Raw genomic sequence first — 18,422 nt, 5'->3', positions numbered from 1 at the left:
TACGTTCACCTCCTCTATACTCTCTCCCTCCAATCTGATATTCAATCTTTCATCACCTAATCTTTTTGTTATCCTCATAACCTTACTCTTTCCTGTATTCACTTTTAATTTTCTTCTTTTGCACACCCTACCAAATTCATCCACCAATCTCTGCAACTTCTCTTCAGAATCTCCCAAGAGCACAGTGTCATCAGCAAAGAGCAGCTGTGACAACTCCCACTTTGTGTGTGATTCTTTATCTTTTAACTCCACGCCTCTTGTCAAGACCCTCGCATTTACTTCTCTTACAACCCCATCTATAAATATATTAAACAACCACGGTGACATCACACATCCTTGTCTAAGGCCTACTTTTACTGGGAAATAATTTCCCTCTTTCCTACATACTCTAACTTGAGCCTCACTATCCTCGTAAAAACTCTTCACTGCTTTCAGTAACCTACCTCCTACACCATACACTTGCAACATCTGCCACATTGCCCCCCTATCCACCCTGTCATTCGCCTTTTCCAAATCCATAAATGCCACAAAGACCTCTTTAGCCTTATCTAAATACTGTTCACTTATAAGTTTCACTGTAAACACCTGGTCCACACACCCCCTACCTTTCCTAAAGCCTCCTTGTTCATCTGCTATCCTATTCTCCGTCTTACTCTTAATTCTTTCAATAATAACTCTACCATACACTTTACCAGGTATACTCAACAGACTTATCCCCCTATAATTTTTGCACTCTCTTTTATCCCCTTTGCCTATATACAAAGGAACTATGCATGCTCTCTGCCAATCCCTAGGTACCTTACCCTCTTCCATACATTAATTAAATAATTGCACCAACCACTCCAAAACTATATCCCCACCTGCTTTTAACATTTCTATCTTTATCCCATCAATCCCGGCTGCCTTACCCCCTTTCATTTTACCTACTGCCTCACGAACTTCCCCCACACTCAAAACTGGCTCTTCCTCACTCCTACAAGATGTTATTCCTCCTTGCCCTATACACGAAATCACAGCTTCCCTATCTTCATCAACATTTAACAATTCCTCAAAATATTCCCTCCATCTTCCCAATACCTCTAACTCTCCATTTAATAACTCTCCTCTCTTATTTTTAACTGACAAATCCATTTGTTCTCTAGGCTTTCTTAACTTGTTAATCTCACTCCAAAACTTTTCTTATTTTCAACAAAATTTGTTGATAACATCTCACCCACTCTCTCATTTGCTCTCTTTTTACATTGCTTCACCACTCTCTTAACCTCTCTCTTTTTCTCCATATACTCTTCCCTCCTTGCATCACTTCTACTTTGTAAAAACTTCTCATATGCTAACTTTTTCTCCCTTACTACTCTCTTTACATCATCATTCCACCAATCGCTCCTCTTCCCTCCTGCACCCACTTTCCTGTAACCACAAACTTCTGCTGAACACTCTAACACTACATTTTTAAACCTACCCCATACCTCTTCGACCCCATTGCCTATGCTCTCATTAGCCCATCTATCCTCCAATAGCTGTTTATATCTTACCCTAACTGCCTCCTCTTTTAGTTTATAAACCTTCACCTCTCTCTTCCCTGATGCTTTTATTCTCCTTGTATCCCATCTACCTTTTACTCTCAGTGAAGTCTACTCAACAGTCTTTTATCTACCAATACATAATCCAACAAACTACTGTCATTTCGCCCTACATCATATCTTGTATACTTATTTATCCTCTTTTTCTTAAAATATGTATTATCTATAACTAAACCCCTTTCTATACAAAGTTCAATCAAAGGGCTCCCATTATCATTTACACCTGGCACCCCAAACTTACCTACCACACCCTCTCTAAAAGTTTCTCCTACTTTAGCATTCAGGTCCCCTACCACAATTACTCTCTCACTTGGTTCAAAGGCTCCTATACATTCACTTAACATCTCCCAAAATCTCTCTCTCTCTCCTCTACATTCCTCTCTTCTCCAGGTGCATACACGCTTATTATGACCCACTTTTCGCATACATCCTTTACTTTAATCCACATAATTCTTGAATTTACTCATTCATATTCTCTTTTCTCCTTCCATAACTGATCCTTCAACATTACTACTACCCCTTCCTTTGCTCTAACTCTCTCAGATACTCCTGATTTAATCCCATTTATTTCCCCCCACCGAAACTCCCCTACCCCCTTCAGCTTTGTTTCGCTTAGGGCCAGGACATCCAACTTCTTTTCATTCATAACATCAGCAATCATCTGTTTCTTGTCATCCGCACTACATCCACGCACATTCAAGCATCCCAGTTTTATAAAGTCTTTCTTCTTCTCTTTTTTAGTAAATGTCTACAGGAGAAGGGGTTACTAGCCCATTGCTCCCGGCATTTTACTCGCCTCATACGACACGCATGGTTTACGGAGGAAAGATTCTTTTCCACTTCCCCATGGACAATAGAAGAAATAAAGAAGAACAAGAGCTATTTAGAAAAAGGAGAAAAACCTAGATGTATGTATATATACATGCATGTGCGTGTCTGTGAAGTGTGACCAAAGTGTAAGTAGGAGTAGCAAGATATCCCTGTTATCTAGCGTGTTTATGAGACAGAAAAAGAAACCAGCAATCCTACCATCATGCAAAACAGTTACAGGTTTCTGTTTCACAGTCATATATATATATATATATATATATATATATATATATATATATATATATATATATATATATATATATATATATATATATGTCGTGCCGAATAGGCAGAACTTGCCATCTTGGCTTAAATAGCAACGCTCATCTTGCCCTATAAGACAAGTGAAAATTTGTGTATGCAATAATTTCGCCAAAATCATTCTGAACCTAACGGCAAAAATATATTTCACTGTGTTTGTTTAGTATTAAATTATTGTAAACAAATCTAAAATATATTTAGTTGGGTTAGGCTAAAATAAATTGTTCTTGTTATAGTAAGGTTAGGTAAGTTTTCTAAGATTCTTTTGGTGCAAAATTAAAAATTTTGACATTAACATTAATGAAAAAAATATATCTTTAAACGTATAAGAAAATTTTTTAGAAAGGACTTAATTTTAAATGAATTCTTGCTAATTGACCAGTTTTACATATTCGGCACGACATATACATATATACATATATATATATGTATATATATATATACATATATATATATATATATATATATATATATATATATATATATATATATATATATATATATATATATAATGAATGATGGTTCTAGGCCTTTCGTATTGCAATCAACACATCACAAGGAGTTTATAATGTTGCAGAAAAGAGGAGGAACTCCAAGCAAACACGTTCATAGGAAGCGTCTTTGCTCATTCGAGAAATAATCACTGGGTCGCTACATCTGGTAGAGATCTGTGATGCACAGGAGAGTCTCAGAAACTCCTGAAAGAAGAGTCTCTCCTGGAAGAAAGGCTCTAGCGGGCGAGGGAGATGGAAAACACAGGTGGCTCTCTCAACAGAGAACACCAGAAATCTCTCTCTCATTTCACCCAGTACCCGCGAGGCGAGACTTGAGGTTAAAGCCCTCTCTTGCAATCTCCAGAAACCGATTGATATCGTGTTATGCCACCTTCGCATTCTGAAAAGAAAAGCCCTCGTCTGGATAGCACGGACTACTTTCCTCCTTATTGCCTGTCTGTTTTTCCTTCTCGGTCGTGTCTCTGTACTGCTGCCTGTCTCTGTGAGTCTGTGTAGTTTCCTTTCAGTTTATGAGATTAATCTACCTTTCACGTTTCTCTTCTTTTTCACAGGGTTTGACAAGGTTAGGTTAAGGATCCCTACCTTTATTGACAAGCTATTTACAGGTTGAGGATTCCTAACTTTATTGGCAAGCTAAGAGCTGTTACCTACATCAGCTCATTTGAAAGCATTTTTATTGCTACTAAACATACAAGTAGGGAACAGGATGAAGTTGGAGCCATCTGTGGGCCAGCATTTTCATTTGATCAACTGACTTTATCTCGTTGATATCATTATGCTGTACGAATGTGTTCCATACTCGAGTCATCCTGGGTATATAGGATCTCAGATGAAGTGATGTTCTGGAGAAGGGTACAGCCAGAGTGAAGTTGCTGCTTTCTGTCCGTCTGTCTCTGTCTGTCTCTCTCTCTTTCTCTCTCTTCCAACCCACCTCCCTTTCATTCCACCGAATACAGTTACCTCTTAAATTAATTCTGTTTTTTTTTTTAAATTAAAAAGAGCATATCCCTAACCAAAAATTGGCAAGGTTTATATAACCCGCACTTTCACTGCAAACAGCTTATATAAGATCTTTACACAACATTCACTTCATATAACGTGTGTTATATATATATATATATATATATATATATATATATATATATATATATCACGGCCTTTGAATGTAATCCACAGCCCAAGGATAGGAGTCTGGGGAACAGCAACAACAGATAGAGAGTGGCTTAATAAAAGGCAAGTAAAACAGAAGGGTAAAACAGACACAAGTAGAACACTGGACAGGGTAACAGGCACAAGTAGAACACTAGACAGGGTAACAGACACAAGTAGAACACTGGACAGGGTAACAGACACACGTAGAGCACTGGACATGGTAACAGATACAAGTAGAACACTGGGCAGGGTAACAGATACACGTAGAACACTGGACAGGGTAACAGACACACGTAGAACACTGGACAGGGTAACAGACACACGTAGAACACTGGACAGGGTAACAGACACAAGTAGAACACTGGACAGGGTAACAGACACACGTAGAACACTGGACAGGGTAACAGATACAAGTAGAACACTGGACAGGGTAACAGACACACGTAGAACACTGGACAGGGTAACAGATACAAGTAGAACACTGGACAGGGTAACAGACACAAGTAGAACACTGGACAGGGTAACAGACACACGTAGAACACTGGACAGGGTAACAGACACAAGTAGAACACTGGACAGGGTAACAGACACAAGTAGAACACTAGACAGGGTTATACTCAATAATGTAAATCGACAAAATGCCACTTCTTCGTTGAATATATTTCGATTCACTTCTCCTTGGCATATTAATATTAGATTTATTTATAATGATGGGGGAAGCACTCAAGCCATTCATGAACTGGGAAACACTTTTTTTAGATTGTATAAAAATAAACTGCAAATATTTTTTTCCCTCCCTCTCCCTTAAGTATACATCTCAACTTTTGCATTGTTCTGCCAGTATTATTTACAAGTGTCTCTTACCTCCTTGTGGCTAATATAGCGTGACCGTCGACCATTCCTCCTCCCTCCATCTGTCTCCCGACTTATGCAACTGTCTATGTATATTGTCGTAATTTGTGAAGCAGGTGGACGATATAGACCGCACCAAGACACAGCAACCAGCACCTAATTACAGTCTGCCATAACACAACCAGTCTGTCTTCAGTTAATGTCACGAAGAAGTGGCATAAATTTTATCTTCATTTCATCCTCTCAACTCTTAGGCTAGGAGGTGCTTTATTTCGCGATCAGCAGAAGGATTATCGAGCCTTCACTGATTTATATAACTTCGGCAAGAAATTTTGCATAAATGGGGAGAAATCAGAGTGTCGACCCGTCACAAATAGCGTTCCATATGGGTTAGTGTTGGGGCTTTTCTTATTCACAATTTACATAAATGGTTAAGATGCGGGAAAGAAATGCGGTGACCATACAAAAATAGTCCGATCAATAAATTCTGAAGACACTAAGAAGCTTTTAAATAATTTGAATAGGTTGATGTGGCCAGAGGTGTGGTTACAGTTCAGTGTGGACACTGCTTTAAGATTCTAATCTTGGGAAAAGAAAATAATCACGCACATATACACAAAATAATATAAAACGCAATCTAACCGTATGCAAAAACAAAAAAAAACTTTGCAGATTTGGCTTCAAGAAATCCAAGCCAATGCAGCAGTGTCTAAGTGTTCATATTAAAGCCGGCAGACTTGGCTTTATATCAAAAGGTTTAAATACGGCGTCATTTAGATTATGTGACACAGCTGTCCTCTCCATATTACAGAATGGAACTAAATAGACAAAAAAATACAGACGAGGATGACAGATATCATTAGATCAATGGTATAAAATCGTCTATTTGATGAATAAGACAAGCAAAGACCCAGGGAGAGCACATAAGCAAGTAAATAAGCTTATTCAGGTATACACAAATACAGTTACATAGATTATCATACATAGCAGCATATGTGTAGAGAACCTGGGATAACCCAAAAAAAGTCAGACAGAGTGACTTATTTCCATTAAGAATGACAGAATTCCTTCCCTGTATCACAAATCATTTCTGTGAACTTCAGGAAAATGCAATGACTTCTGCATTCCACTATAGATAGTATCTCGGTTAATTCTACGCCAATTTAAAGGCACAAATGGAAAACGTGAATATATAAAAGAACATAAATATAGTACTCAAAATATCTAACCATGACATAATGGAGTCACGTAGGATAAATTAAATTTTATATAGGATATAGGAATGGGGGAGCACTAAACTCGTAGGGATTATACAGCGCCTGTGGGGGGGATGGAAGGTATTCAGGCTTAATTCAGGGTACTGGAGCACAGATCCAATTCCCTAGATCAAGAGCCCCTCACCAGCATCAAGGAACCCCCCTTGAGGGGAAAATGTGTATTGTAGATGAGTGAGCCAGAAACCAAGAAATCCTCCCTCATCCCTTCTCACTTTCTCTTCCTTCTCCCTCTCCCTTTTCTCCTTTCTCTTCCCTTCCGACGACAATGACATATTCTCCTCCATCCATCTACCTATATTTCCTCACTTAGCGTATTCGTTCTGCATCATTGGCCCTAAATTTAAGTTAATCAGTGGGAGGTGTATCATAAGACCCGAGGAATCGTATACGCGTATTTCTCCTGTGATTTTGAAACCTTTGTCGAACACTTTCCCTGGAACCTATGGCAGAAACCCCGTTATATTTGTGCATATATTATATATGCATATTATATATGCATGTATGAACGTATGAATGTGCGTATGTATATAAATAAGCTTACAAAAATTATGTATGTAAATGGTCTTACATAACGATAAATACTGTAGCGGAACGGGACATTTATTAAGGGCTCGTTTTGGTCGTCAAGGGTGGGTCTCTCTCTCTCTCTCTCTCTCTCTCTCTCTCTCTCTCTCTCTCTCTCACTCTCACTCTCACTCTCACTCTCACTCTCACTCTCACTCTCACTCTCACTCTCTCTCTCTCTCTCTCTCTCTCTCTCTCTCTCTCTCACTCTCACTCTCACTCTCACTCTCACTCTCACTCTCACTCTCTCTCACTCTCTCTCTCTCACTCTCCCTCTATACACGAGGGTCGAAGGTCTGAGGATAATGGCACGTGTTTTTGGGTCAACGTTGGCCTAAATAAAAGGTTTTCTGCCGTGGACCAGGTTACACGCACTAACATATCACAAACCTTTTTACCTGCACCTGACCTGGTCCACTCCTCACCTGACATCTCTTACTACTACCACATAACCTGACTTACGGCCTGACCTGCGTCCTTACCCACCCTTCAAACTTCTCATCCTCTTCATTACCGACCTTGCTGACGCATGAACCTTCTCACTCACGACGAGGATGAACTCATGACCTGATTCAGACCTGTTTTTGAGATGCACTCATAAAAGACCCGACTACATCCTTGACATGGTGTCCAGCTAAAACATCCACTTCTCCGGTCATATGCTGTTCTTTCTACAAAAGTAATGGACTGAACACATGGATTCCAGGCTAAGGGACTGATAACCTCAAACTATTCCTCTCCTTACCCTCTTTCTACTTTGTATTGGGCTGATGAAGCCACTGTGTGGTGAAACGTTTCCTTAATAAAGATTCCCATCAGTTGCATAATTATCTCACTGAGATGATAACCCAAAGTTTTATTGTCCAATGACGGGACGTAACCGTCACAAAACACTGGCAACCCAAGCCATCCTGCATGCAATATAATTTTTTGAAGCTACCTGAAGATTTCGCCACCCTCCATCCCCCCCCCAAAAAAAAAAAAAAAGTACCGTAAAAATATAAGACCAGGCAAGCACCAGGCGAGCCTGACCCATGGCCGGGCTCAAAGAGTAGATTAACTCTCAAAACTCTTCAAAGGTATATCAGAGGCTAAGTAAATAAAGCTATCTTACATAAATTTTACCAAGGGATAGGTTAAGTCTCTAAACTTCAGTGCAATACAAAAAAAAAGAAACTCTACCATGTTCAAAATTTATAGAAATGGATTTTACAGTTCTCTCAGGTGGAAGAAAAAAAATCTTGACGTGATTCGACTTTGGTAAAGAAAAGCTAAAGGAAAAGCTCAGCTCACTGGTGAAATTTACTCGGCCCTTGTTGTTGTAAGTTGCAGAAGAATTCAAACAACGGAGCAATGGGGTCGAGCGACGCTGTTTTGTTTATTGGAAGGATTTAGGCGGCGGGGACATCGTAAGCCGTGGGTTTAGAGAAAAAAAAATATTTACACAGCCTGCTTTTAAAAGGTATATACAGCCTTCCTCCGAATTATTTCCTCTGAGAAAAATATGGGCCTCTCGTGTATATACCGTAAAAAGATACGCACATTTCGATGTAAATACCCTAAAATATACGCATCACATGGTATATATATATATATATATATATATATATATATATATATATATATATATATATATATATATATATATATATATATATATATATATATATATATATATATATATATATCTTCTGTGCCATATTATGTAATAAAATATTCCTAGTGGTAAAAAAAATAGTTTAAAAGATGGGGTGGTAGGGGAAGTGGAATATTCAAATGGCTTCAGGAAGAAATCCAAATATTCTTCCTTGAAGCCTTTTTATCCACTTCTCCGAGGCTATGGGTCCCACAATTTACACCAGAGGTGGACCCCATCCTATTATATATATATATATATATATATATATATATATATATATGTATATATATATATATATATATATATATATATATATATATATATATACCCTAGAAATACACACATCTCAATGCATATACCCTAAATAATACATACCTTTCGCGTATATGCATACACTTCTCGGTGTATATACACTGACATACTTCTCGGTGTATATACAATGCCATACTTCTAGATGTATATTCACCAGTGACACAGACAGCCCTCCTTTTTTTGTATATACCCTAATAATCGCTAGACTGAAATCGTTCTTCTTAAAAGAAAAAATTTAAACCATTTTGCACTCTGATCAGACGACACTATAGTTTGCTCAGTCAGAATTCCTGGCCTCTAATTGGTAAAACAAGTGATAAATCACAACCCACTTTTTGTCCCCCTCAAAGTACGAAGCAACTCGGCTGTTTGAAACAGGTTTCAGACCATTTATACTCCCTTGGTTGCTGGTGAAGGGATCTTTATCTAAGGAATTGGAGATACCCTCCTCTCCAACCTCGGATTAAATCTGATCTTGGACTTCAATGATTCGCCGGTACGTCCCAGCCCGGGTCTTTTCCAGATGGTGACCCGGCGTACTAAACCTGATCACCTACCGTTTCCCTGGTGATGTTTGATGGCGTACACAGGTTAAGCGCTACCGAATGAATGTAATAAATAATACTAATAATAATAATAATAATAATAATAATAATAATAATAATAATAAATGTCACTTTCGTTTTCTTTAGGAATGTCTAAACATGAATATTAGTCATCTTCCCGTTTTCTTTCAATTTTCCTTTTTCTTGGGGAAACATAGCTATTTTACCGAGGCGGCCCTTTTTCAACCCGCCCACCTAACGGAAAACAATTTTATCTTTGTTCTTTGCCCTTTCTTTTGTTTTATTTTTATGTTTAGTGTTTGCTTTCGGAAGGTTTATTTAGGGTGACACTACTGAGTTGAAGATCATTGTTACAAGGCTGTAAGTGAAATGATCTTACAGATTTCTGTTTAGATTTAACTGAGTCGTAAAGCAAATTCTCCGCATTTTTTTGTGGTTTGAGAAAATGAAAGAAATTATTAGATCATTGCCATCGTCTTTCCCTCTCTCTCTCTTTCACTCTGTATCTCTCTCGTTTTCTCACTGTCTCTATCTCTCTCTCTCTTTCTTATAAGGGCTTTCAGCTCATTTCAAAGACATACTATTTTACCTTAATTTTTGTTAAGATAAGATAAGATAAGATTTCGTTCGGATTTTTAACCCCGGAGGGTTAGCCACCCAGGATAACCCAAGAAAGTCAGTGCGACATCGAGGACTGTCTAACTTATTTCCATTGGGGTCCTTAATCTTGTCCCCCAGGATGCGACCCACACCAGTCGACTAACACCCAGGTACCTATTTGCTGTTAGGTGAACAGGACAACAGGTGTAAGGAAACGTGTCGAAATATTTCCACCCGCCGGGAATCGAACCCGGGCCCTCCGTGTGTGAAGCAGGAGCTTTAGCCACCAAGCCACTCTCTCAATATAAACCATACTGCAACACTAAACAACCCTCCATAAAACCTATATTGTCATGTAGGGGGGTAATGATTGGGGGGCACTGGGGGTAACCTAACCTAACCTAACCTAACCTAACCTAACCTAACCTACAGGCGAGGCAGTAGGAGGGATGAGTGCGGAGGTTGGTAATGTGAGGTCACTGGTGACTACAACTTCACCTCTCATTACTCTACCCACCACTCCACACTACTCACCCTCTCACTACTTTAACTAAACATAATAAAATATAAGAAATAGGAATAGCAAATAACGGGGACAGTGAATATTACTATTCTACTCAAACACAGTTTATTATTAAGTCTTTGTACAATAATATATTTTGGAACAGGAGAACATTATTGTGGTTTAGACAAATGGGGTGGTACATATAAGCAGTGAGACAGGGAACACAATCAACTTGACGAAAATGAGTATAACTTACAATATAGTACAGAGGACAGTTCACTACAGGAACTAAGCCACAGGTCCCAAGACCTACACAGCACGAGTACTGCTCCAAGCCACTACTCTGCCCAATGTCTCCAACAGTCTCTCTTCCCGAGACTCTCCAGCTCAGCTCTGCTCCCAGGCCAGAGCTCTGCCCGAATCTCCTCTGCTCAGCTGTTCCTTGGGTTTATATGGTGGTCCAAGCACGCCCCACAACCACGTGTACGACCTGACGCCTAGGTCTGACGCCGTCAAGAACAAAAGACCTCAGACGTGGGCGTGGCTGACAGACGTTTGCCAAGGCAAGGTGTGACTACATAATTGGTTAAATTAGGTCTCCCCAGAGACCTCACAAGCCCAGCTGGACTACATCACAATATTATAACCCCTGTTAACTGGTTTAACTGAGAAATGGACTATTAAATCTGCTGACTCTGGACATTGCTTTAAAAAAAAATAACTGATTCTCGCTTAGGGGGGAAAAAACTAGAAAATCACTGTAGATCCAAGTTCCCATTCACTATTTTTCCTTACTTCACCTGACATACCTACACCAACGCCAGGTAAATGCTCATCATGACGCCTGGGTTAAGCGGAAATTCCAGATATGCGCATGATATCAGTGTTGGATCTACATTTTTGGAGCCCTGAAGCTGGTTAGGTAAGGTTTGTCAGGAAACTGGAGTAGTGTTTCCTGGCGCGGGTTCTAGTCAAGTGATGACCCACAGCTGGAGCTTTCGGTCATCTGACCGAGACCTTCCGCTGGCTTACCGGTCCATCCCATCGCAACCAGCAACGACTAGCCTACATGATACTTTAATAGTCTCTTAATTAATACTTTAAATATTAATTTGTACTAAATTACACTATATTACTAATATTATCTTTAAAAAAATTGCTTCTCACACAGTAGACCAAAAATTTTTAGCAGTGTAAATTAAAGTCGCTTCCTGGGTCCCTCCGGGATTAGGGAGCCCCGAAGCTTAAGCTTCATTAGTTGTATGGTAGATCCGTCCCTGCATATATGTATGTTGAAAATTTACTTTAATCCCTATTTTAGGGATTAAAATATTTTTGTCTGTTGGTTGAAAAGGTTACCGGTAGTGCAGCCTTAATGACCCTAGACTAGTGGAGTTTAAACCCCAACCAACCAGATACAGTAAAAGAAATTAATTTTATTAAAAATGACTTTTCGCTAAGATAAAGCTTCATTCAGAGCTAAACGTCGTGCACTGCTTCCTCTGCAAAACGTCGCTTTCTACCATGCTTGTCTATAATACCTGCCATTTTACCCACGGTCATTCCACAGTCTCTTACCTTATCATAGTTGTGGGGTGTCAGAGGTCTTGTCTAATTTTAAAAAATACCATCATCCCATTATTTGGCCTAAACAGTGGGGTGATTTTTCCCTTTCGTCAAAATTTACTATGTCTTTATCACCTCTGATGGCTCGTTAATGGAGTTTAACCCTATCGATTACACTAGCGTCGTTAAGGCCACTCTCAGCATACATACTCTGAGAGAAATGCACGTCTCAGTGTAAATATCCTGTGTCCTGTGATTTGGGAAAGAATATGAATATAGTCTGCTATATTATGGATATAGTTTGAAGATGGTTTATGTATATACTTCGAAGACAGTTTATGGACATAGTTTGGATACCATCTTACGGATTCAATTTTTTTTTATGATTATATTTGATGGTATGAGATAGTCACAACGTACACCAGAAAGTGTGTTCATGACCACAGCGTAGTCGATAGGCTGTAAACCGCATTAACCAGACAACCAGTGGCAAAGTGTGAAGTTTGCTGAATCAGCAACAACAGCAACAAACCCAGTACTAGTTATACAAGTAGCCTCCACAAACTACGTGGTGGGCACCATTAATGGTTTCTCGTAAATTAAGACAGTCACAGATCACGGAGGCAGCTGCCTTTGTTTTTTTAAGGGGGGGGCGGTCTTGAGGAAAATAAAGCTGTCTGTAAATTCTCTCCATCCATTAAAAAGAAAACATAAATAAAACGAGCTCTTCTATTTTCCTTGATATATGAGCAGACCCTGGAAGCCCTACGTGAGTCTGGCTGAGAGGATAATAATAATAATAATAATAATAATAATAATAATAATAATAATAATCTCTATTTCTACAACTACAATGTATACAGACCATAGCTGACATCAATGACATACTACTATATAGAAAGCCCGTTGTTATGCTGCGCATCTCGGATAAATTAGGTTAATTTTGTCCCCAGGACGCCACCCACACCAGTCGAGTAACATCCAGGTACCTATTTTACTGATAGGTGTGCAAGGACGGCAGGTGTCTTAAGGAAACACGTCCTAATATTTCCAACCGTACCGGGAATAGAACCACGACCCTCAATGTGTGAGCTGGCAATCGAGCTTCAAGACACCATGAAAGGAACGCAATGAAGGAACCTGTTATCATGAATGAAGAACAGACCGACGCAATGGTTTATTTCGTGATTGAAGAGATGTTATGGTGAGTGAATGAACGAAGGAATGTTATGGTAAGGTTGGTTGGTTAGTTAACAAGGGTTGAAAGCCTATCGACTACCCTAAGGGTGCACATAACCTTTTCACTACCAGATAAGAATACAAGTACCATCCGACTTACGACCGAGCTTGGTTCCGACCAACCGGTCGTAAGTCAAAATGGACGCAAGTCGAACCTTATGCTTTTAGTACTGTATTTTATACTGTAAGGTTTAGGAGAAACACTGAACAACACAAACTGTTGTTTATTTGCATACAAAACATTCGTATGCATGAAAACAGAAAAGTACAAAATAACCTAAGCTAAGCTGACTTGGCTCACGAAATCGTAATGACACGATTGCAAACAAACCAAACCACGGTCTGGAGTTCTGAGACTCTCTGATCGCGGGTTCTAACCCCGTCAGTGATATGGTAAGCTAAGCTGTAAACAGCACGGTCGTAGGTACAAGTGGTCGTATTTTCACCCTTAAAATAGGGGTGAAAATACGTCGGAAGAAATACGCCTTTAGACGTACATAACCTAAGTTATGGTAAGCGAATGACAGATAATATGAAGGAATATTTTGGCTAATTAATTACCTAATGAATAAAACAAAGCTACAGTATATATATGCGAAAGTATTTTACTTGAAATTAATGAAGGATGGAATGAAAAAATGTGACAAATGAATATAGGAATACCGCAATAAATTCTGGAATCTCTTTCTCTGATGACGTGTCTAACCAATAGAAAATATGATATACTGTATAACAAGTGAACGTTTCGTTCCACGACGGACCGAAAGGGTGTCTTAGTTTTATTTTCATATTATAGGCTTGTTGTGATTTGTATAAACTGTGTACGTTGTTGGATTATTAGTTATGAAAATTTTTGTTAGATGGTCTCTTGATTCTAACATATATACATTTACGTCTGTCTTCTTCCTCTTCCTCTTCTTCATCTTCATCTTCATCTTCATCTTCATCTTCTTCTTCTTCTTCTTCTTCTTCTTCTTCTTCTTCTTCTTCTTCTTCTTCTTCTTCTTCTTCTTCTTGCTTTTCTTTCACATTGTGTAGGGCTCAAAATGTTCTTCACTTCAGTTGCAGGAAGATCTAGAGCTTAATTTAGTCACGAAAGGAAAGAGTACTGAGCAGTGTTGTTCCTCCTGTGAGTGAACAAATGTGTGGAAGCTTATTGGAACAGAGAAAGTGAACATGTGTTTTCTTGTTATGACAAAGAAGTTTCTCTGCAAATGCCTTTTCCTGTTGTTGTTGCTTTTCAAGATACTGCGATTTACACAGAAGAAATTTCTAAATGAACTGCATGTATCCTGGAGGAGGAGGAAGAGGAGGGGGAGGAGGAGGAAGAGGAGGGGAAGGAGAAGGAAGAGGAGGGGGAGAAGGAGGAAGAGGAGAACAGCAACAACAACAAACCAAATTTCTCTTTGGTGAAAGCAAGAAAATACATGTTCACTTTCCCTGTTCCAATAAGCCGCCACACTCACAGGAATTACAACACCCTGTGAACTCAGCTCTCCAGAGCAAACTTTAAACCTAAATCTTCCTTGTACTTAGCTCTTTATATCCTTCCCTCATGGATAACTCTCTATAAGCCAGGTAATGCACACCATTCTCATGCCCGTCCTGCTCTTCCCCAATAGGCTACTGGCCCTTCGGCGTGGTGTGGTGCAACATCTACGTGACGTGCGACGTGCTGGCGTGTACCTCCAGCATCATGCACATGTGTACCATCTCCCTGGGACGCTACTTGGGCATCCGTAACCCTCTCAAGACCAGGAGCAGCAGCAAGAAGGTGGGTCAATATCGTCAGTGGAGATTTCGGATCCATTCCACAAGGTCGAGTCCTAACCTCCCTACACAGGATCGGGTCGTCCGATCCTCCTTCCATTGGACTTAATCTGGATCCATTCCACAGTTTCTGATTCCGTGCCCCTTCAATAGGGCTGAGCTACGACCTCAAAGTACCCAGTGGGCGAGTTGGGTCCGCTTTCTTAAGACCGAATCCAGACCCATTCCTCTACAGGTTATTTCCCAGTAACCCGCATCCCAATTTATGAGTTTCAGGCACCAACTCTTAAACTCTGTGTCAAGTTAATTCATTCTGATTTGCTTCAACAGATTCCCAGTTGCTACTCGTATTCAAATAAAAGGTCCAGGCACGACACCTCAAGTTCCTAGTCCCCAAAATGTAAACATTTTCGGTCTTAACCTCGGACCCGCACAGGGCAGTCATCTTTTTTTCTTGAATCGTAAGGGCAGCTCTCTCTTTCTCTCTTTTTTTTCTCTCCATTTTCCCCCTGCCTCTCAGCATCTGATCATAAAATACCATTATGCAAATACTGTTATCGCCGGGTCCTAAGGTCATATATCCCGACCACTGACACCTTTCATTTCTTACCTGATAGCACGGTAATGATTCGCTCCCCTGAACGACACTCGACCTCCCTTTCCCCCCTACCGTCATATGATCCCTAAGGTTTCAGCGAATCCCAATGAGTATAATAATAATAATAATAATAATAATAATAATAATAATAATAATAATAATAATAATAATGAAGATTGAGACACTTATGCAGCATATGGGAAACTTTATTCCTGAATAAAGATTCCCATATGCTGCATAAGTGTCTCAATCTTCAACTTGTCGGTTTTTCAAAACATTCATCACAATAATAGTAATGATGATGAAATCCGAGACACACTGTAAGAACCTCTTTGTGTACACATTCGAACATGCCACTAAATACGTCAATATATACATCATACACAGTAGAATTTAAGTGATAAATACCAACTAACATTGTATACACGCGTTTCAGTATAATTGTAATTATGAATACACTGTTATTGTGACGGAGATTGACTGCATGTTTACTGTCTCAGATTATCTGTTTATGTATTTTTTTCCTGATCATCTCGCCTGTCATCAGTGTCATGAGACTGCTGTTATTTTAACATCATCCCGTCATTTGCAAAATTTGCTCAGGTTTAACGTAAGGTAAAAAAAAAATAATCTTCGTTCTTCATTTAATTATGTGTATATGAATGACTTCAAAGATATTTCTAAAATATTGTTGAACTTGACTCATATATTAGCATTAGCTAAAGCGTCGATCTGGAGTTTTATGACTCTCTGGCCGCGAGTTCTATCCCCACCCGTGTTATGGTTTGTGAAGCAGAATCGTCAGCATCCAGCAGGTACGTGTTAACATCCATTAGAAATAAAAGTAACTATGCCGTAGCTGGAACAATTGACAAATAAGTAACAATTTAGAGGGTAAAACTTTAAGTATTTTGGTTAGTCGTGGCCCACTATAAAGTCGCAATATTGGTCTAAGACAGATCGAAACGTTTAAATTATCCACTCAAATATGGGGTTAGTTGTATCTTATGTCAGAGTGAATCTTGGGATTTGACATGTCATGGTATGAATAGTAATGTCTGTGACTCTATGATGCTATGTCATATGATGCTGTCATATGACGTTATGTCATATGACGCTATGTCTCTATAATGCTATTTCATTTAATATGTGTAATCTTAGGAAAATAACGATGACTGCTCTTTCAGACTGTGGGAGTGAAGGTTGTGTTGGTGTGGTTGTTAGCGATGTTAGTCACCTCCATCATCACTGTCTTGGGCATTGTCGACACCACCAACATCATGCCCGCGGATTACGTCTGCACCATCAACAACCAGACCTTCTTCATCTTCGGCTCCTTGTGCGCCTTCTACATCCCGATGGTGATCATGGTGGTCAGCTACGCCCTCACCGTTCATCTGCTGCGTAAGAAAGCCAAGTTCGCCGCGGACGCACCGGCGGGCAAGGCTCGAACCATGGGCAGGTACCGCTCAGTTCGCCGGAAGCACCAACAGGCTACCCATTCCTTTGCGTTTACTCCGAGAACTTCCTATCGGGGATCCTATTCTAACGGGCATGCCGGCCATTACGAGTTTTCCAATATACACAAGTGCGAGCAAGCAACCCAAACGCCGGAATCTATAGCTCGGGAGACTAGGAATTTTAAGCTAAAAGCACTTCGGTTACAGCTTGTGGGCACTGCTGCGTGGCACCTTCGCTTTCTGCCGTCGAGAAAGAGGGATGCATTAGCCGCCAACGCTGTGGCCACGGAGCAGAAAGCTTCGAAAGTGCTAGGTATCGTGTTCTTCGCTTTCGTTATATGCTGGACACCTTTCTTCATCCTGAATATTTATTTTGCTGCGTGTCCGACGTGTCAGGTGTCTGATCACCTGGCCAATGTATGTCTGTGGCTGGGCTACGTATCGTCCACAATCAACCCCATCATCTATACCATCTTCAATCGCACCTTCAAGGCTGCTTTTATCAAGATCCTCAAATGTAATTACAATTTTGACCATCGACATGTACGATCTCATTCAATGTCTGACAACATGGCAGGACCGTACGGAGGCCCTACGCCGTCGGCAGTGGCTACACCCTGCTCCATTCGGACTCTCTCCACATATGTTAAGAGCCCCAGCTACCAGCACGCTCTTACAAGCCCCGAACACGAGCAGGAACATCAGTGCTGACTCTTACATTCACGCAGCAACCACTGAAGAAGTGACTGCTGCAAGCATATTAACACTACTGTTGACTCCTAGAAACAAGTAACAAACACAAGAGTGTTACTTCCTGCAGAACTTATTTCTAGAATACTGACTGCTACAAACATGAAGCAGCCATATCAGTGTTGACTGCTCGAACCCACGGAACAAAAAATTAGAAAAATAAGTGATGATTGCAATAATTACTGAGTGAAAGCTTCAGATCCATTAATGTATTCTTAAGCACAAAGATAAAGCAGGAACACAAATGTCCGCTGCTCCACTGCCCACCACTTAACACACCAAACTAGTCGGTTTAAACCATAACCAAATAAACGCACAAAGTCAGATAGAACGTTGTACCACTAGA

General features: G+C 39.9%; 1 protein-coding gene across 1 annotated transcript in view; it reads left to right on the top strand.

Annotated features, from left to right (window-relative positions):
- 5-HT2A (5-hydroxytryptamine receptor 2A) overlaps positions 1 to 18,422 on the top strand; it is a gene marked incomplete at its 5' end in the record, with an annotated part of 40,608 nt that overhangs the window by 22,046 nt on the left and 140 nt on the right. The window contains 2 exons of the mRNA XM_070091049.1: positions 15,121 to 15,272; positions 17,054 to 18,422. The exon at positions 17,054 to 18,422 is cut by the window's right edge and continues 140 nt beyond it. Coding sequence (XP_069947150.1) covers positions 15,121 to 15,272; positions 17,054 to 18,037 — 1,136 coding nt within the window. The remainder of the gene's footprint in view (positions 1 to 15,120; positions 15,273 to 17,053) is intronic.

Source organism: Cherax quadricarinatus, chromosome 33 (assembly GCF_038502225.1).
Source record: "Cherax quadricarinatus isolate ZL_2023a chromosome 33, ASM3850222v1, whole genome shotgun sequence".
Lineage (NCBI taxonomy): Eukaryota > Metazoa > Arthropoda > Malacostraca > Decapoda > Parastacidae > Cherax > Cherax quadricarinatus.
This window is presented reverse-complemented; position numbering and strand designations above follow the sequence as displayed.